The 16,742-nt window shown below is 55.6% G+C and overlaps 7 protein-coding genes across 7 annotated transcripts; 4 read left to right on the forward strand and 3 right to left on the reverse strand.

Annotated features, from left to right (window-relative positions):
• Window positions 1-152: 152 nt before the first annotated feature.
• On the forward strand, window positions 153-842 carry BAUCODRAFT_31766 (uncharacterized protein). The gene has a single exon (XM_007676146.1). The coding sequence runs from the start codon at window positions 392-394 to the stop codon at window positions 728-730; it is 339 nt and encodes a 112-aa protein (XP_007674336.1). The 5' UTR covers window positions 153-391; the 3' UTR covers window positions 731-842.
• Window positions 843-1,296: 454 nt separating this feature from the next.
• Window positions 1,297-3,538, forward strand: BAUCODRAFT_403647 (uncharacterized protein). The gene is made up of 5 exons (XM_007676535.1): window positions 1,297-1,484; window positions 1,534-1,804; window positions 1,856-2,021; window positions 2,079-3,067; window positions 3,129-3,538. Exons 1-5 carry the CDS (start codon window positions 1,341-1,343, stop codon window positions 3,368-3,370), a joined length of 1,812 nt encoding a protein of 603 aa, XP_007674725.1. The 5' UTR covers window positions 1,297-1,340; the 3' UTR covers window positions 3,371-3,538.
• Window positions 3,539-4,179: 641 nt separating this feature from the next.
• On the reverse strand, window positions 4,180-4,969 carry BAUCODRAFT_403494 (uncharacterized protein). The gene is made up of 2 exons (XM_007676536.1): window positions 4,595-4,969; window positions 4,180-4,490 (listed from the first exon to the last, which is right to left on the reverse strand). Exons 1-2 carry the CDS (start codon window positions 4,839-4,841, stop codon window positions 4,384-4,386), a joined length of 354 nt encoding a protein of 117 aa, XP_007674726.1. The 5' UTR covers window positions 4,842-4,969; the 3' UTR covers window positions 4,180-4,383.
• A 1,185-nt stretch (window positions 4,970-6,154) lies between these two features.
• Window positions 6,155-10,601, forward strand: BAUCODRAFT_403519 (uncharacterized protein). The gene is made up of 4 exons (XM_007676537.1): window positions 6,155-7,685; window positions 7,842-8,419; window positions 8,672-10,353; window positions 10,436-10,601. Exons 1-4 carry the CDS (start codon window positions 6,434-6,436, stop codon window positions 10,443-10,445), a joined length of 3,522 nt encoding a protein of 1,173 aa, XP_007674727.1. The 5' UTR covers window positions 6,155-6,433; the 3' UTR covers window positions 10,446-10,601.
• A 299-nt stretch (window positions 10,602-10,900) lies between these two features.
• BAUCODRAFT_66666 (uncharacterized protein) lies at window positions 10,901-13,084 on the forward strand (the record flags this gene model as incomplete). The annotated part of the gene is made up of 5 exons (XM_007676425.1): window positions 10,901-11,037; window positions 11,108-11,447; window positions 11,507-12,307; window positions 12,374-12,541; window positions 12,596-13,084. 5 exons carry the CDS (start codon window positions 10,901-10,903, stop codon window positions 13,082-13,084), a joined length of 1,935 nt encoding a protein of 644 aa, XP_007674615.1.
• Window positions 13,085-13,183: 99 nt separating this feature from the next.
• BAUCODRAFT_403488 (uncharacterized protein) lies at window positions 13,184-14,047 on the reverse strand. The gene is made up of 3 exons (XM_007676538.1): window positions 13,842-14,047; window positions 13,642-13,783; window positions 13,184-13,588 (listed from the first exon to the last, which is right to left on the reverse strand). Exons 1-3 carry the CDS (start codon window positions 13,950-13,952, stop codon window positions 13,284-13,286), a joined length of 558 nt encoding a protein of 185 aa, XP_007674728.1. The 5' UTR covers window positions 13,953-14,047; the 3' UTR covers window positions 13,184-13,283.
• Window positions 14,048-14,521: 474 nt separating this feature from the next.
• Window positions 14,522-16,562, reverse strand: BAUCODRAFT_403486 (uncharacterized protein). Its single transcript, XM_007676539.1, has 2 exons — window positions 14,598-16,562; window positions 14,522-14,538 (listed from the first exon to the last, which is right to left on the reverse strand). Exon 1 carries the CDS (start codon window positions 16,344-16,346, stop codon window positions 14,757-14,759), a length of 1,590 nt encoding a protein of 529 aa, XP_007674729.1. The 5' UTR covers window positions 16,347-16,562; the 3' UTR covers window positions 14,522-14,538; window positions 14,598-14,756.
• Between the last annotated feature and the right edge of the window lie 180 nt (window positions 16,563-16,742).

Below are 16,742 nucleotides of genomic sequence, written 5' to 3' on the forward strand. Positions count from 1 at the left end.
CGTGCTGCATCCGTGGGCAATTGGCAGCATCGTTTGTGGTGAGGTTGTAGTGCGGCGGACAGATCCGCCTGACTCCGGACGAATGCTCACCCGAGGCGAGAGTCGCTTGGCATTCCCGACCACCACCATACCACTTCACATGTTCTGTGGCCATCCGGAAGGCACTGATACCGACGGCAACAGTCTCCAATCCGGGAGATCGTAGCCTGAGCCTCTGCGGCGCGCTTGTATCGACCATGCCGCAGACTCCAGATTCGTTGCCGAATGCTTCGACTTGGTTATCAATCTGCTCCGCAAGACTCACATTGGACGACTCCATAATGGAATCGGGTGACTCTCCACCGTAGAGATCGAGCGTGTATCGAGCGACGACGTGTGCCACGTGCATGCAATGCCGTGGCGTGCTTGTCTAACGGCCAGCTTCTGGCGCCGGGTGTGGAGCGCTATCTGCTGGCCTATGTCAGCCGCTGAAGCAAGAGCTATACAGGACTCCTCCCATATCAGTGGCGAGGATGCAAGCATCGGCAATCAGATGCGACCTGCGGGACAACACACCCAAAACGTGGTGAGCTTCAGGCGCCTATACCTCACCAAGTACCGCCGTCGCCGTCACCCCGAAGTGACCGCTTGTAGCGACGGTACCACCGCATTCTTCTGCCGTCAGCATTCTAGATGGGCTGACAACCGCGTAAAATGGATACAGAGCGAAGTTCCCGGCGGTCTCCGCTAGCTGTCTCTAGGAGGATGCGTTCGTTGGCCGTCATCTGCAAATGTCTTACGTTCCGTCAGTATTGCAATGCCAACATTATGCGATATATCTCAATTGGTTCTGCGACGAGGCGATGTGGTGTATGGTGCGGATGTGTGGTTGCGGTATCGCGCTTTCCCCGTCTGAAGTTTTCGTTCAACTTGACTCCATGTCTTTACGACCTCATGTCATTACGAACCCATCTCTCGGCTTCGATCTGTTCTCGGCTTAATCGCGCGTTCTTTATTCACACTTCGCATCATCCGTAGCACTCTTCTTTCCTGCACGTCCGCTCCACTTCGTATGATGTACGCTCAGCATGGCGACGATTCAGCTGCAGAAGGTCTGCACAACGGAGACGATCACTAAGACGGTCATCGATCAGAAGCAAAGTCTCGAGGTCGTCCAAACGATGATGCATAGCAGTGTAGGTCTTTGTATGCTCATTCTGAACCGTCACTGACAGCTTCCGCAGTTAAGTGTGTTGGCTTTCTTGCGGTAAGTTCATCGCCGAGTTGAATGCTATGAGATTGTCGCTCACTACCGCAGCCATTTCTTCCCAGAGACTTCATTCGACCAAGGGGCGTACGGCATGACGGGGAAGATCCTTCCGTATGAGGAGTATGCTGCAGGCAGTCTGCCACCGAGGAAGAGCCAGGCCCAGCGACCTGCCGTGGTCACTGAGGTTCTCCGTCGAGGCCGCAGCAAGCGCGTGGACAGACTGCTAGATCTTTTAGTAAGTGCCGCTGGCCAATCAAGTTCTCCACCAGACTGACCAGATGTAGGAGCATGGCGCCTTTGCCGCCCTCAGAGATGGCTACCTACGTTCCGTGCAGATCTTGGTCCATCCAGCTCCAGATCGGCGTGAACAAGTCCTCGAAGCGTACACTTTCAACATTGAGTACGTTCGAGGTTTAGACAACACTAAGATAGTCGCTGGACTAGGGATGGACGGTCCTGAAAGTGCGCTCATTAGCGTGCAGTCGTCGATACACGCGCTGCAACAGCATTTACTGAACCTGATGGAGATGTGCAAGAGGCTTCCACTGTTACCAGGTATGCTTATAGCTTCCGAGCGGTGATGGTATGCTGACACACGCGTCTCAGCTACTCGATGCATCGACATGCAGCTAGTGTGCACGCCAGATTGCGACAAGGAGTACAACCTACCGGGGTTTGACTTAGCTGCTACCACTTCATTGCAGTTTGCTGAAGCGCATGGATGGGCGAGCCAATGCAACAAGCTGCCAGAGGTGGACTCGATGTATCATCAGTAAGTGCTCGGTGTACCAAAAGGCGACATGTGTTCCAAAGCACTGATGCTTGATAGTTCGGCTTTGCAAGTCTCATGCCTGCTTCCAACTACAAACAGCACGTCGGTCTTTCCGGAGCAAGTTTCTTTCTCCGGTAGATGTCCCGTTGTCGAAGTATTGAGCGCTACCACAACAACCGCAGACTCAGCGGAGGGCTCTGAAGAAGCGCCAAGTAGAATATCCACCGCTGAGACAGCAAGCCCATCTACAATCGTAGATCCGGCAGCGCAATGGCAGCAGCTTGACGAGGATGCCACTATCGACCCAAGAGAGGCGCTCGGTACCCCGTTGCCAGCTGCGAAACGCACCACCATGCCTACTGTCAGCGCTGACGTGCAAGCTGCAGAGTCTACGGCAACCGCAGTGAGGACCGCAACCCGAGCATCCTCCGGGATCGACCAGTCAGTGGACTTCACTGAGACGCAGTCGAGCAACATTCTAGGCATGAAGAATGCCTTTAATGACATGATGCAAACGGAGAATATGACGCAAGGAGACACGCAAACTCAGCCTCCGCTCTTACCTGAATCGCAGCCTTTCCAAAGACGCTCTCACTCGGTTGAAAGGCGTGCGGTCACCTCAACAGGGAGAGGGGATCATATTGATACACAGAGCTCAGGCAAGCTAACACTGTCGCAAGCAAAGGCCCGCACGCTGCAAGCCGACAAGCACAAGCTTTGCAAGACTGCCGCCGCCTCTGCCAAGCAGGCAGGACGCAGATCCAAGATAGGCGATGTGATACTTTGCCAATGCGGACAAACAAACGAGGATGGCGATATGGTGCAATGCGCCTTTTGCGACACATGGCAGCATTTGCCTTGCTATGGATTCACTGGCAGCGCTGACCAGCGCTTACCGCAAGATCATGTGTGCTACCGTTGCCTGCTGGGCGAGCAGGAGATGCCCAGGCTGAACAAACTAGAAGACTTGGCAGCGAAGCGGCGGGTGATGGACCATGCTCTACATTATGGGCTCAGTACACAGCAGAGCATCACCATGGAGCTCGGTAAGTGTACAGTCTGGGTTCTTTCATTGTGATGGTCGCTTGAGTAGAACTGATTACTCAGAACTAGGTTTCAACAAGACGGTTGTCAAGCAAGTGTTTGATTTCTTGAAGAGTTCTGGCTTCATTGTTGCAGCGCCAGGCTCACGCAAGACTAGCTCCAGAGTTCCGGGCAAAGCACAATGGCTCGCCGTGACCGATGGCCCAAAGCACCAACTCATGCTCGACACGCTCTTCAATCCGCTGCTGCACATCGACCATCATGTAAGCCGGTACTGGCACTTGTACCACATGAATCTAGACTGACGGTGTGATAGTACCAGCAACTCGCAAGCTTTAGACCGGAGCCGTCCGCAGTTACGCAACGTCCGCTAGCCTCTGAGGCGGAAGAGATGCCGCCACCAGCCACGCCGGCTTCGGCATTGAAGAAGGGTAAGGCGACGACACCAACATCAGGTCTTGATCTGCGATACTCAATAACGCCATATCGAACACCAAGTTATGTTACCAGGCGCACTACCCAGGCGGGCAAGCGGTCACTGGGCGTTGACGCTGATGAAGCATCTCCGCCGCTGAAACGAACAGCGACAGGCAAGACCACACACCGGCGCACACGAACGCTGCAGTCAAGATACATCATCGATGCGAATGGGCTCCCGTCAAGTCCGGTCGTTTAAGGATGGGATGGAGGAGCGGCAGCGCTTCGCTTTGACATGTGGATGCGCTATGGTCGGGCATACGTCGGTTCTGCTTTGCGCCTCTTTGCTTCTCCGTAATTATCAGAGCCGGACCTGCAGTGTACCTCCGTACAGCGTATCTGCATGGCCGAGAGGGTCTTCATGTATTTATCATATCCAGACCATGTTATACGTCGTGGGAAGCAAAGGAACCAGGCTCCCGCAGGTGCCTTAGGATCGCTGCCTTTGCCTTGTTCGAATTAGCTTTCAGTAAAGGGGCCCGAGCGTCGGGGCTCCATGAAAGTGCATCACGACGCGAACTTCACAATGAGGACTTCCCACCTCCTCCTCCTCCTCCTCCTCATGCGAGCTACGCGCTGCTGTCACCACTTACCACCCTTCCTTTCCTGCCTGATCTGAGTATTGCATTGGTCCTTGGCGCATTGTGCTGTTCGAACCCGCATCCACATCCTCGGTCATACCAACATTGCACCCAGAGCGCGTCCACACTGCGGGAGGCTGTCAAGAACGAACAGCGACGGTGTAACAGCGTCAAAGTCAGGACATCTCGCCCAAGTGAAGCTCATATGGTTATTCACGTCTAAGAAGCTTCAATCTTCGCGCAAGCGCAACAGCGCACACTTACCTTCCCCTTACCGATCTACCCCTCGACACCGCGAAGATGTCTTTCTTCGGTAACAACAACAGTAACAATACCAACACCGGCTCGACGTTCGGCGGCTTCGGCGCTTCGAATACTGGGTTCGGTGCAAACAACGCGAGTACGACTACGTCAGGTGGCTCGTTATTCGGCGGAGGCACGGCAACAGCAGGCGGCTTTGGCGGCTTCGGCGCGAACAATAACAACAACAATAACCAGACCCAGAGCAATCCCTTTGCGCCAAAGCCAGCCTTCGGCGCAGCCACAAGTAGCAGCGGTGGCGGGCTCTTTGGCGGCAACACGAGCACAAGCGGCACATTCGGTGGCTCAGGCGGTGCTTTTGGTAATACTGCCAATACAAGCACCGGCGGCTTCGGCAGCAATACCGGTGGAAGTCTATTCGGTGCCAACAAGCCTGCGACTGGTGGCTTCGGTGCATCGACTAGTGGCGGCTCACTCTTCGGTGGAGGCAACGCCTCGACTGGTTTTGGAGCCAACAATGCAGGCGGCACAACAGCGAGCAACCCCTTCGCTGCCAACACAAACACAAACACTGGCTTCGGAGCGTCGAACACCAATACCGGCGGCTTCGGGTTCGGCGGTGCGAACGCCTCAGTCGCGACCAATAACAACAATGGCACGCAAGCCGTGCCCTTTCAAGCGGTGCAAGAGAAGGAGCAGACGGCAGGTGGTGGTATGCAGCACTACCAATCTATCACCTTCCAAGATCCATACAAGAATAAGAGCTTCGAAGAGCTGAGGACCGAAGACTACGCACAAGGCAGGCGCTACGGGAACACGAATGGTCAAGCAGGTAGCTTCGGGCAGAACACGCCTTTCGGTGGCTTTGGCCAGACCAACACGAACAGTGGCGCTGGACTGTTTGGCGCTCAACAGAACAGTACTAACACAAGTAGTACGTTTGGCGGCTTTGGGGCCAATAACGCCGCAAGCAACACGAACACTGGCTTCGGCGCCAATACAGGAGGCGGCCTGTTTGGTCAGAACAAGCCTGCCGGCGGCGGTCTGTTCGGCAGCACAAACACAACACCCGCGCCTGCTACCAATGCTTTCGGTGGCGCGTCAACCGCCGGGGGAGGCTTGTTCGGCAGCAGCACCGGTGGTTTCGGCTCGAATACCAACACCAACACCGCCAACGCTGGCGGCGGTCTGTTCGGCAACAACAATCAACAGCAGCAACAGCAGAGCAATCCTTTCGGGCAGACAAACGCCAGCGGTGGGTTGTTCGGCCAGCAGAACAAACCCGCCGCAGGTGGTCTCTTCGGCGGCTCAAACACCACCAATAACACCGGTGGCGGTCTCTTCGGTAACAACAACCAGCAGCAGCAGCAGAATAGCAACCCGTTCGGACAGTCAACCAATACTGGCGGTGGCTTGTTTGGTAACAACCAGCAGAACCAGAACAAGCCTGCCTTTGGCGGGTTCGGGCAGTCCAACACCAACAATGCCTTTGGCTCCAACACGAACACTGGTGGCGGCCTGTTTGGCAACACCAACAACCAGAACAACACCGGCGGGCTATTCGGCAATCAGCAGAATAAGCCGGCTGGAGGTGGTCTATTCGGGGCCAGTACGAACAACAACACCGGCAGCTTGTTCGGCAACAACAACAACCAGCAGCAGCAGCAGAACGCTGGTGGCAGTTTGTTCGGCAACAATAACATTGGAGGCTCGCTGTTTGGAAATAATCAGAACAAGCCGGCTGGAAGTCTCTTCGGTAACAGCGGCACTGCTAACACCGGCGGCTCGCTGTTCGGCAACAACCAGAACAACACCGGATCACTGTTTGGTAATAACAACCAGAACCAACAGAACCAAGGCGGCTCTCTGTTCGGCAGCACCAATCAGCAGCAACAACCGCAGCAGAACCAGCTACATACCTCGCTCACGGAGCAGCCGTACGGAAATGGCCAGCTCTTTGCCTCGCTGGCCTCACCATCACCTCCGGTCGGCCCCCTCGCTACGCCGCTCAATGGTGCCAAGCCTGCGCCTCGCAAGACTCCAAGCTTGATGGCTAGCATGAGGCTGAACTCTCCAGCGTACACGCCACGAGGCGGCTCACTCGGTAGGAACGGTGGGTACGGCTTCTCGTACTCGACGTACGGCACTCCTGGCTCCGCCTTCTCAGGTAGCTTAACGCCTGGCGCTAGTAGCATGCTCAGGCCTTCCAGCAGCTTCGGCAGTACGCTGGGCAGCCGTCTTAACAAGAGCATTAGTATGGGCAACTTGCGTGGAGACGGTACGCCGGGAGAGGGGCGCAGTCTGCTGCGTGAGAGTGCGCTGTCGCCGCCTGGCAGCGCTGTGGGCCGGTATGGGGACGGCAGCGTACGGAAGTTGAATATCGATCGGAGTTTGAGGACCGATCTGTTCGGTACGCGCAATACGGAGTCTGAGCAGAGTGGTAAGAGGGTCAACTTCAATGGTACGGCGGAGACTCCTGAGGAGATTCCGCGTGAACCGCAGCCGAGCCGGGAGAATGCGCTGGTGCGGACGGAGACTGACGACACGCCGGAGCGTGAAGAGCCGCCTGCGCTTATGAAGGCGCCTCCGCAGCCTAGCGGACCTTCTCGTCAACCGGAGATGTCGCAAATCAATGGGACCAACGGCGCTCTTTCAACAGTACCAGAAGATGGCGTGCCGCAGCGTCCAGGCTCCGCACCCGCTACCCAATCAAAGGGTGCGCCGAAGTCTGGGTTCCAGAAAGAGGTAGTCGGCGAGTACTGGACTCAGCCGGCATTGCGCGATCTGAAGAATATGTCGCGCCAGCAGCTGCAAAAGGTTGGCAAGTTCGTCGTAGGCCGCCATGGTGTCGGCCGTATCGAATTCGGTCCGTGCGACCTCAGCAATACGCCGCTTGACGATATCTGCGGCGAAATCGTCCGCTTGAACCCACGCTCTGCGACAGTATATCAAGATGACGTCAACAAGCCGGCCATGGGTAAGGCGCTCAACGTGCCGAGCACGATCTATCTAGAGAACTCCTGGCCGAGATCGCACGGTGGCCGCAAAGCGGTGCATGCGACGGAGGGTAGAGAGTACGACAAGCATATTGCCCGGCTCAAGAGGGTCAGTGGTACGAAGTTCGTCAGTTACGACGCGAAGACTGGAGTGTGGCAATTCACGGTCGAGCACTTTACCACGTACGGTCTGGATGATGACGACGAAGACGACGAAGAGTTCACCGAGCAGGCTGAGTCTTCTGGGCTGAGCGATGCGCCTGAGACGCCGGAGCAGCAGGGACAGGAGGATGTGACGATGCAGAGTGTTGACGCCGACGCTGGAGAGCCGGACGATACGTTTCAGTTCAAGCTGCAGAAGCGGAGTCAGATTAGTGTGCCGGGTGGGTTCGGTGAGGAGCAAAATGGCGGCTATGACCATGAAAGGGTGGAAGCTGAGCCCGAAGCCGACCGGGATGCAGATATGGAGACTTCGTTCCGGTCTTCCGATCCCGTGCAAGCCCCATCTCCTGGAGCTATCGAGCGCTATCACTCTAGCCTGATAGAGGATGACGCGGAGCGCGACCAACCTGATGACATCCGGGAGTCAGCGCAGCAAACGATGGCTGCATCTGGCATGCCCGGCGCCTTCGCCCCAGAGCCGAAGCTACTCCGCTCAATCCTCAAGCCCAGCACCAACGCTTTCGCATCACCGGATAGGCTCGCAACCGAGACATGGGAAGAGCAGCTTCAGCGCACCATCAGTCCAAGGAAGCGCGATCGTGCGGCGTTGAGGCAAATGCAGCAGAGCCTTATGAGAGCTCTTGACGACCAGCCCGCGGGTGGCATGGAAAGCCCGCTCAAGCAGAGTTTGCTTGGCCGCAGCACGTTTGGGGAGAGCTATTTGGCGCAGAAGAGCGCGAAGAAGGCCAAGTTTGGACCAACGGTGGTGGAAGAGGAGGATCTGGGCAAGAGTCAGGCTTTCAAGACGAGTATGGATATTATGAAGAGTTTGTGGGCGGAGGATAAGTCGGCGAGGAAGGGGAAGCGAGGTTTTGAGGTATGATGCCCCCTTACATTTGTTCTGACCGAGACTGCATGAGCACCCAGAACGACTTGTGTAGATGGGAGAGACCACGGTTGATGATTAGTGAACGTCAAGCGGCTGGGCTTTGGGCGTTCCGCGCTTTGCTTCACTTCCGACCCGCACTTCTGTCAGCCCTCCCTCAGCACGATAGCAGCTGCGAAGCTTTTGCGAACGTATATGCACGCATTGGATGTAACAAGTACATAGCTGAGCAATGGATAACAGTACCCATATTCGAAGAAACCACGCCTGTCAACTACAAATGACCAGGACAAAGACGATGCCGCTTTCCACGATAGCTTTAAGCCTTCGTTCGCCGGTGACGGCACACTTGTCTACTCGGCCGCTGGATCCGCTCCGGCTGTATCTGGTGAGCTGCAGCCAAGCAAGCAGCCTGTCGTTGGCGAGCACCAAGATGTCCGCTTTGCTCGATTCGCACCTTCTGCGGAGTTGGTGGATAGAGCTGCGAAGGCCATCATTGAGACGCAGATGGAGTACACCATTGTGGAAGGCAAGGATGGACGTATGCCAATGGCGCGGACGAGCGAAGATATCACATTTGCAATCATGGCGAAAGCCGCACCTGTTGGGAAGTCGCTCCCGGAACAGCAAGAGCGGGCAATATGGCAGCTAAGCAGCGTACTGTTCGACCCGCTCGAGGTGGCATGTGCTGACTTCATAAATGACGTTCCCAAGGAGCAAGCGGAGGCCTTCGCGGAGCGGATGAGGAGAGACGCTTTTGTAACGCTATGGTCTCAGCTTGTTGCGCCAACGGTGGAGCAGCAGCTGAGGCGTGCGAAGAGTGCCGAGGAGAAGGCGCTCCTGCTACTCACTAAGAACGACATTGCTGGTGCCTGCGAGGCACTTGTCGGTGCTCGAGACTTCCGCCTTGCGTCTCTGATCGCGCAGTTACCCGGCTCGAAGATGATGCGAGAGACGATGCGCACGCAGATCGAGGCTTGGCAGAGGCGGAAGGACTGGAGTGAGATGAGCGATGCGATCCGCACTCTTTACTCCGTCCTAGCGGGCAGCGTTTGCACAGTCACTGGCCAAGCGGGGGCGGCAGAGGACAGGGCGAGCGAGTTCTGTATCTCGGAGAAGTTCGGGCTTGACTGGAAGCAGAGCTTGGCTTTGCAGGTGCTACATGGCGGGCACGGGAGGCTAGTGGGGGCGATCAACGCATATGAGCAGGACGTCGAGAAGGGCAGGCAATCTGTGAAGCCGAGCAGCGCATGGGCGCCTGAAAGGCATGACAGGAACTCTACGGAGGATACACTTATGCTCCTGTGCCGACTTTTCGCACACGGCTCGGCAGCCACTGGGCTTGATGCGTTGTGCGAACCCACGGCCGTTTCTGGCAGCGCGCTCAGCTCTCGCGTCGCATGGCAGCTTGGAAGTCTACTGGCGAAGAAAGTCGGCCCCATGCAGGAGGACAAGAGCGCGCAGTTGGCGATCGACTTCGCTTCTCAGCTCGAGAGTGCTCGGAAAGTACCAGAAGCGGCATGGGTGCTCCTCCACCTGCACAAAGACCCTGATCGTATTCGTGCCGTCACGGCACTTATGCAGCGCAACGCAGGCCAGATAACAGATCCGGACCTCGCCAACCAGGACGGCAACTTCGAGATCATGACTCAGAAGTGGTCCATTCCGCGCTCGATCGTCCTAGCAGCCAAGGCTCTGCATGCTAAAGCCGCCAGCGATTCCTGGCTACAAATCCGCTACTTACTCAATGGCGGTCACATCGCAGAGGCGCATCAAGTTCTCTGTGACGACGTGGCCCCAACGGCTGTAATCGAACAAGACTTCGCTGATTTGGTTGTACTGATGGGCAAGTTTCCCCCGCAGAAACCCGTCGGCTGGAAGTCAGGAGGCCTGGTGTACGACGCTTTCACGCGGTTGATGAATATGCGGGAAGGGCAGAGAATGGGAGCAGAAGGTGTTAGTGCGGTGAGGGTGTTGAGGATGGGGTTGCTGGGTATGGAGGAGGAGGGATTGGTAAGGACGTTAGAGCAGAGTGTGGCGGTGATCGAGATGAAGAGGATTGCTGACGAGGTTGCGAGGGAGCAGGGTGAGGAGAATGAGGTGCGTGGAAAGGGTCAGAAGCAGCAAGACACTCAAGACAGCATGCTTGCTGCTACGCATATGTGGGAGGGCTACCGGAGGGCCATGGAAAAGATCATGTAAAGGTTGTCGGAGAGCCCCACGGAGGCTGCCAGAAGGAGGTTATCGTAACCACTATGGTTGTGCCGATGGCGCTCTATCTGCCACGGTCAGCTGCGTCCAGATGTGGCCATTCCTTGATACCCCTCAATGTGGCTGCATCACGTTCAGCTGAGTTCGACTGCCTCGGCGATTGTCACATTCAAGGCCACCGGCAAGGAGCATGATAGTTGCATTGGTATATATCAATTGCTGACGAGTCCAGAGCGGTTCACAATTGCAAGTACGTCTACAATGTCTCTTTACGACAGCTTTCGATTTCCGCTCAGCGCCGGCAGCAGACAGCTTGTCATTGCACTTGCAGTCAGCGCTATCCCTGCGTACTTTGTGGGGAAGGCAATCCGAGAGATAATCCACGTTCTATTTCCTAGGTGAGGGTGGCATTCCTCGTTGGGTTCAATCTTCATGCGTTGTGTTCAGAACCTGCTTACATGCGCGCAGCTTCATTCCGGGTGAGACGAACACAGCTCTATTGGCGACGGTTAAGACAACCCCGGGAACTTCCGAAGCTAAAGATCTTGAGAATGTGGCCGAGTTCGACTACATCATTGTCGGAGGCGGCACCGCAGGATGTGTGCTAGCCGCGAGACTCACAGAAGATGCCAACAGCAAAGTCCTGGTCATCGAAAGCGGTCACTCCGACCTCAAGCAGATCTTCTCTCGTTTGCCGGGCGGTTTCAACAAGCTGTTCAAAACAGGTGCTGATTGGGACCTGACCACGGAGCCGGAAAAGCAATGCGAGGGTCGAAAGATGTACTGGCCGCGCGGCAGAATGCTCGGCGTGAGTTTGACATGATCGAGATGCTTCAGCTATAGCTAACCGTGGGATTGGGCCTTCAGGGCTGCAGTGCCATCAACGCGATGATCTATAATCGAGGCGCCCCTGATGACTTTGACGAGTGGGAGCGCTTAGGGAATAAGGGCTGGAGCTATGCTTCTTTGCGACCTTACATGAGCAAAGCAGAATCGTTCCATCCATCTGGCGAAGGTCCCAATCCTGTCACTGACGACGATCTCAAGCATCATGGACGCGATGGCCCATGGCAGACCGGCTATTCATGGTGCTCCCCACTCACCAGGACATTTCTTGACGCCTGCGAGGCCATCGGTATTTCCAAGCGGACGGACCTCAACACACCATCAGGCATGATTGGCACTGCTCATACCCAGACATTCATCGATCGCAAAGGCCAGCGCTCTTCGACCGCAGTGGCGTACCTTACTGAACAGGTTGCGAGCCGCCCGAATCTTCACATTGCGGTGGCTCAGACTGTCACGAGGATTATCTTCGACAAATCTGGTTCCCAGCCAAGGGCTGTTGGCGTTGAAATGGCGAGTTCTGCTGTAACGCCTTTTCGCTACCTTGCCAAAGCCCGACGGGAAGTCCTGGTTTGCGGAGGTGCAGTACACACGCCACAGATCCTTAAGCTGTCAGGCATCGGCGGTGCAGATGAGCTGAAATCGCACGGTATCTCGCTCATCGCCGACAGGCCTGGCGTCGGCTCAAATTTGGCGGACCACATCCTCACCGTCCTGGTCTTCAAGTGCAAAGCAGAGAGTCTGCAGTGGGCGGCGAATACGCTTAAGTCGCTTCCGGCGCTCGTACAATGGCTGCGTACCGGAACCGGTCCATTGACAACTGTAGGTGGCTTGTTGAAATCGTATCCATCAGCAGAGTGTAGTGACTAACACAAATGGCCTGAATAGAACGTGGCAGAATGCACTGCCTTCGTTCGCACCCAAGATCGTGATGACGCCTCTTCCAGCCTGAAGGAAAAGGATGAGACGAGTGGTGCAACGAGCGCAGACCTCGAGTTACTGGCCGGACCACTCGCTTTCACCAACCATGGCCTAGATGTTGCACCAACTAATCAGGTGCGAACATCTACACTGCTCATTTAGCACAGTATTAAGAGCTGACTTCTCTAGGATTACTGCTCAATCGGATGCATTGGACTTCGACCAACATCTCGCGGGACTGTTACGCTCGCAGATGCGTCACCGTTCACACCGCCGCGCGTCCGCGCCAACTACCTTGAGACGCAATACGACCGCGACATAATGACCTACGGCCTTCAATTGTGCATGCAGATGCTGAAGACGAAGCCGTACCGGGATATCTTCGATGGTTGGTACAAAGGCTGGACGGTTCTGCCGGATAACCCTAGCGACGAACAGCTGCTGCAGTACGCTCGCCAGCGTACCGAGACTGTCTACCATCCGGTCTGTTCGGCGAAAATGGGGCCAGCTACTGACCCTATGAGCGTCGTAGATGAGCGGCTAAAGGTCCATGGAGTACGTGGACTTCGTGTGGTGGACGCCAGCATCTTTCCCAAGCCCGTTGCATGCCACCCATGTGCTGTAGTGGTCTCGGTGGCGGAGAAGGCAGCCGATATGATAAAGGAAGATCGACGGTGACGTAAAATGCGTCTTGATTAGGAATTGTGCAATCATATGTTCGATTGGTCATCTGCGTCTATCCATCATGAATACCAGTCGCGCCTCGTGTACTTAAGCAGTTGTGCAGTGCGCCCGCAAATGCATCTTGCGCCTGATTATGCTTTTAATTGTACAAAACGCTCAAAAAGATGAAGTAATTCTTATGTTAAAAAGCTCATTACAATGCAGCAAAGAGCAGCCCAGCACCAAGCAGACCGAACAGCCCGCTGATGACTGGGCTGAGAGAACCAGCACCGGAGTGTTGTTGCGCTGGAGCGCTCGGGCTAGCGCTTGGGCCCGAAGGCGTTGCGGTGGCTGAGCCGGTGTTGGAGACGAAAGTCGTTCTCGTAGTCGTACTGTTGGCAGTTGCGCTTGGTCTGCCGGAAGAAACTGCTGTGCCGACTGGCGTGGCAGTGGTCGTAGACGTTGCGTTTGCGGAGCTGTTCAGGGCCGCGCAGATCTTTGGAGGGATGGACGCGAAGACTAGGCTACTGTCAGCGGATCTCATGGCTGTCAGGCGGGTGGGCTGAGCGTACGAGCAAGATCGCTTTGGCTGCAGGTGGAGTTCGCCAGGCATCCTGGGATGATTTGAGAGAGCTGGGTGCCGTGGGCACAGTGGCATGCGTAGTCGGTCAAGCCGCAGCCGACGGAGGAAATGGCGGCATCATCGCAGGGGATCTCGAAGCATCCGTAAGCATGATCCCGTGCCTACGTCTAACGTGACGCTGTTACTCACCACACAAGCGGGAATCTGAGCAGCAAGCGCGGCAGCAGTGGCGTTCTGAGCAGCTGTCTGAGCGGATACGATCGCCGCTGAAGCGACAGCAATGAGAGTAAAGGTACGCATGTCGAAGCGATTGCTACAACACGTAATGACTTTGCTAAAGCTGATTAAGAGAGCTGAAGTATAGGAAAGTGATGCTTGCGAACGACAGATGGGTGTAGATGAGGGAGATGAACAGCCAAGAGGGAAGCTACTATATGAAGGGTGAGATACGTTGGACAGCCTCGTTGCTGACCAGAATACACTAATCGCATCAACGCCGCCAAATGAGCCTCGATGCTGACATTTCCGCACGGATGTTGTTAAGGTCCAAGGAGTCGTGGAAGTGTGGCTCGTGCGACATCGCTTCCCCGAAGAGGCAACCGTCAGCAAGGCTGAGTTTCAGCCTCCGCCGCCTTAAGTTTAGACTCCGGGGTTGGGCCAACGTGGACCGCCAATAGTATACCTTGGGCAACATGATGCTTCGCCGTATCTCGCTTTTTCACTGAAGTGTTACTGCGGGTGGTATTGTCGTCGCGTAGACTCAAGGCTCCCATGCTATGCAACCGATTGTAACAGCAGGATCCAAGCCATGCACTGGACGGACTTGAGAGCAACACATGCAAGCCTCCGAGTGCGGCGTGTGCAAGACTGAGCCGATGGGTAAGCACTGAGCACGAGTCAGCTATAGTCTTGCATAAGCTTATCCGAGAGAAGGCTCCAACTTACGATTTACTGAACCAGTAAATATTTTTGAAGAAGGGACGCAATTGGCGCAAACTTGTTTTGATAGCCCACGTCAATGACCATTATGTCACGTACAGCCGCCCCACGGAGCTCGAGGTTGGGACCATGATAGTTCACTTCAAGTCGATCGCTTGACACCGCTCAGAGCCCGCCCTTCGCAAACTGTTCTTTTGCTCGCATGACGGCGTCAAAGGTCACGACGAAGACTGGATGTACACACTCCACGACATCGTGCTCATCAATGCCCAGCTCCTGCATCGCCTTGCCGGGTGACAATCTCTGCGCCAGCCAGTTGAAGGCTGCAGTGAGACGTCCAGACTCCGCGTCTACGGTGATGCCGTTCTCATAAATGTATAGGTTCTGTGCGGCTGACAGCCCGGAGAGTGAGTAGCAAGTGTGGTATGCGTCCGGCCTTGCGGACGGCTTGTCGCGCATGCCGCCCTTCTTGCCCGGCTGCTGGCAGCAGGTAAGCAGATAACGGATCAGAGCCGCTGGATTCCAGAGCTCGCTCGGTTCGAGCTCAGTGACGGCTGCAAAATCATCGCGAGTCGCAGACGACTGCGAGAAAGCAGCCTGAAGTAGCGACCAACATCCACCTACCCAATGACTGTAGCAAGCATCCACCAGCTTGTTCGTACGGCCAGCGAAGCCGCCCTCAGCAACGGTTTGCATGCTTGCTAGCCAGCGAACCAAGGCTTGTGTGTCAAGGTACCGCGGAATGCTAACATGTGGAGTGTCCAAGATGCTAAGACAAGCCAAGGCACAAAATGCGTATGCGCCATGCGCTTCATTCGTGGGAGCGCCAGCTATACCTCCCTCGAAAGTCTGACAACGACCAACCCACTCGCCAAGCCGATCCGTGAAAGTTTGCAGACCAGCCCCTCTTGCATGAGCTTCTGGTGGTAGTTCAAGCGGGAGATTGAGCAAAGTGATGATGGTCATCGCGCAGTAGGCGCCTCGAATGTCTTCCTCAGCACCGACAGCCATTCGAAACCCACCATCTGCCTGCTTGACCTGACCTAGCCAGTGCCACATTGCTTTGCGGTCAACCACTTCTAACCCTTCCACGGCCGTGAGCGCTAGAATGGTGGCGTAAGAGCAAGCACAGTGACTGAACTGTCCGTGTCCGCCGCCGAACCCACCAGATGCGTTCTGCAAAGGTCGTACCGTCTCCATAAGCCGTTCGCGGTACTCGCTAACGTCTTCGCCGAGAAATGAGAGTCCGGCGATGCACCAGTAGAAGAGCCAGGGACGACTGGCGTCCATAGCCGCATAGCCGGCAGGAAGCTCGCCCAGAAAGCCTCGCAGATACTCAGCGTGAGCTTTGCGGCGGAGATGCGGCAGACCGTGTGAGTTTAGTGCGAGGCCTTGCGTATCCTTGCCGGTGACGTAGGGTAAGCACTCCGCTGTCGTTTTAGCCTGGGTCTCTGAGGTGACAGTTTGCAAGTCGTCATGGACGAGGTTCCGCGTGGCGGTTTGAAGGTAGTGTGGCACGATAGAGACTCCAGTGACTGTTTGCTTGAGATGGCTACCAGGGAATGGAACACCATTCAGCTCGTTTGTGTCGTGCTCAGCATAGTCGAAGCCTTCCTCTCCGTCAATTTCAACGATTCGTGCCTTCTCCCTCAGAAGGTTGCCAAGCGTATGTTCTTGGTTATTCTGAGCGGCCATGCTGCGTCTCTGTGGGAAAGAAATGTTACGCCGACGCCTATGAGAGATACGAGAACGCATAAGAAAGACCGAGCATCAGCGGTTCACACAGCACCACCCGAAACATGCAGCCGCCTTAGTATTGTTCAACGGCATGCTTCCTGCGCGAGGCTTTTCGTAAACAAGTTAGCTCACGTACGCAGCGAACGCATTGTAATCGCGTCCCTTTGTCGAGCTTGGGGTATAGTATGAAGTGGAAGCTACAATATGTACAATGGTCGAGGGCGTGCGATCATGGAAGAGCAGATATTGCTATATGAACACATGATCGGGCGGAGCTAGGCTGTTTCGGGAAGTTGCGACAGAGTTTCGTTGGTGAACTCACGCTTCCACGCGCATATTATAGACAGCATGCCACAATAGAATCGACTATGTGATCAATGCCAACAGCAGCGTTACTGCTGCATTTCCAAGCAA

The sequence above is a fragment of the Baudoinia panamericana genome (assembly GCF_000338955.1).
Source record: "Baudoinia panamericana UAMH 10762 unplaced genomic scaffold BAUCOscaffold_4, whole genome shotgun sequence".
In the NCBI taxonomy this organism is placed as follows: domain Eukaryota; kingdom Fungi; phylum Ascomycota; class Dothideomycetes; order Mycosphaerellales; family Teratosphaeriaceae; genus Baudoinia; species Baudoinia panamericana.

Coding starts and splice junctions, on each gene's coding strand:
- BAUCODRAFT_31766 (XM_007676146.1), top strand. CDS start 392: ATGCCGTGGCGTGCTTGTCTAACGGCCAGCTTCTGGCGCCGGGTGTGG.
- BAUCODRAFT_403647 (XM_007676535.1), top strand. CDS start 1,341: ATGACGGGGAAGATCCTTCCGTATGAGGAGTATGCTGCAGGCAGTCTG. Junction 1,805..1,855: donor GAGGCTTCCACTGTTACCAG/GTATGCTTATAG, acceptor CACGCGTCTCAG/CTACTCGATGCATCGACATG. Junction 2,022..2,078: donor GTGGACTCGATGTATCATCA/GTAAGTGCTCGG, acceptor GATGCTTGATAG/TTCGGCTTTGCAAGTCTCAT.
- BAUCODRAFT_403494 (XM_007676536.1), bottom strand. CDS start 4,841: ATGCACCGAAGCCACCAGTCGCAGGCTTGTTGGCACCGAATAGACTTC. Junction 4,491..4,594: donor TTGTTGTTGTTATTGTTCGC/GCCGAAGCCGCC, acceptor CAGTATTCGAAG/CGCCGAAGCCGCCGAACGTC.
- BAUCODRAFT_403519 (XM_007676537.1), top strand. CDS start 6,434: ATGGCTAGCATGAGGCTGAACTCTCCAGCGTACACGCCACGAGGCGGC. Junction 7,686..7,841: donor GGAGGATGTGACGATGCAGA/GTGTTGACGCCG, acceptor ACCGGGATGCAG/ATATGGAGACTTCGTTCCGG. Junction 8,420..8,671: donor AGGGGAAGCGAGGTTTTGAG/GTATGATGCCCC, acceptor AATGGATAACAG/TACCCATATTCGAAGAAACC.
- BAUCODRAFT_403488 (XM_007676538.1), bottom strand. CDS start 13,952: ATGCGTACCTTTACTCTCATTGCTGTCGCTTCAGCGGCGATCGTATCC. Junction 13,784..13,841: donor CTCAGATTCCCGCTTGTGTG/GTGAGTAACAGC, acceptor GGATGCTTCGAG/ATCCCCTGCGATGATGCCGC. Junction 13,589..13,641: donor CAGCCAAAGCGATCTTGCTC/GTACGCTCAGCC, acceptor ACAGTAGCCTAG/TCTTCGCGTCCATCCCTCCA.
- BAUCODRAFT_403486 (XM_007676539.1), bottom strand. CDS start 16,346: ATGCGTTCTCGTATCTCTCATAGGCGTCGGCGTAACATTTCTTTCCCA.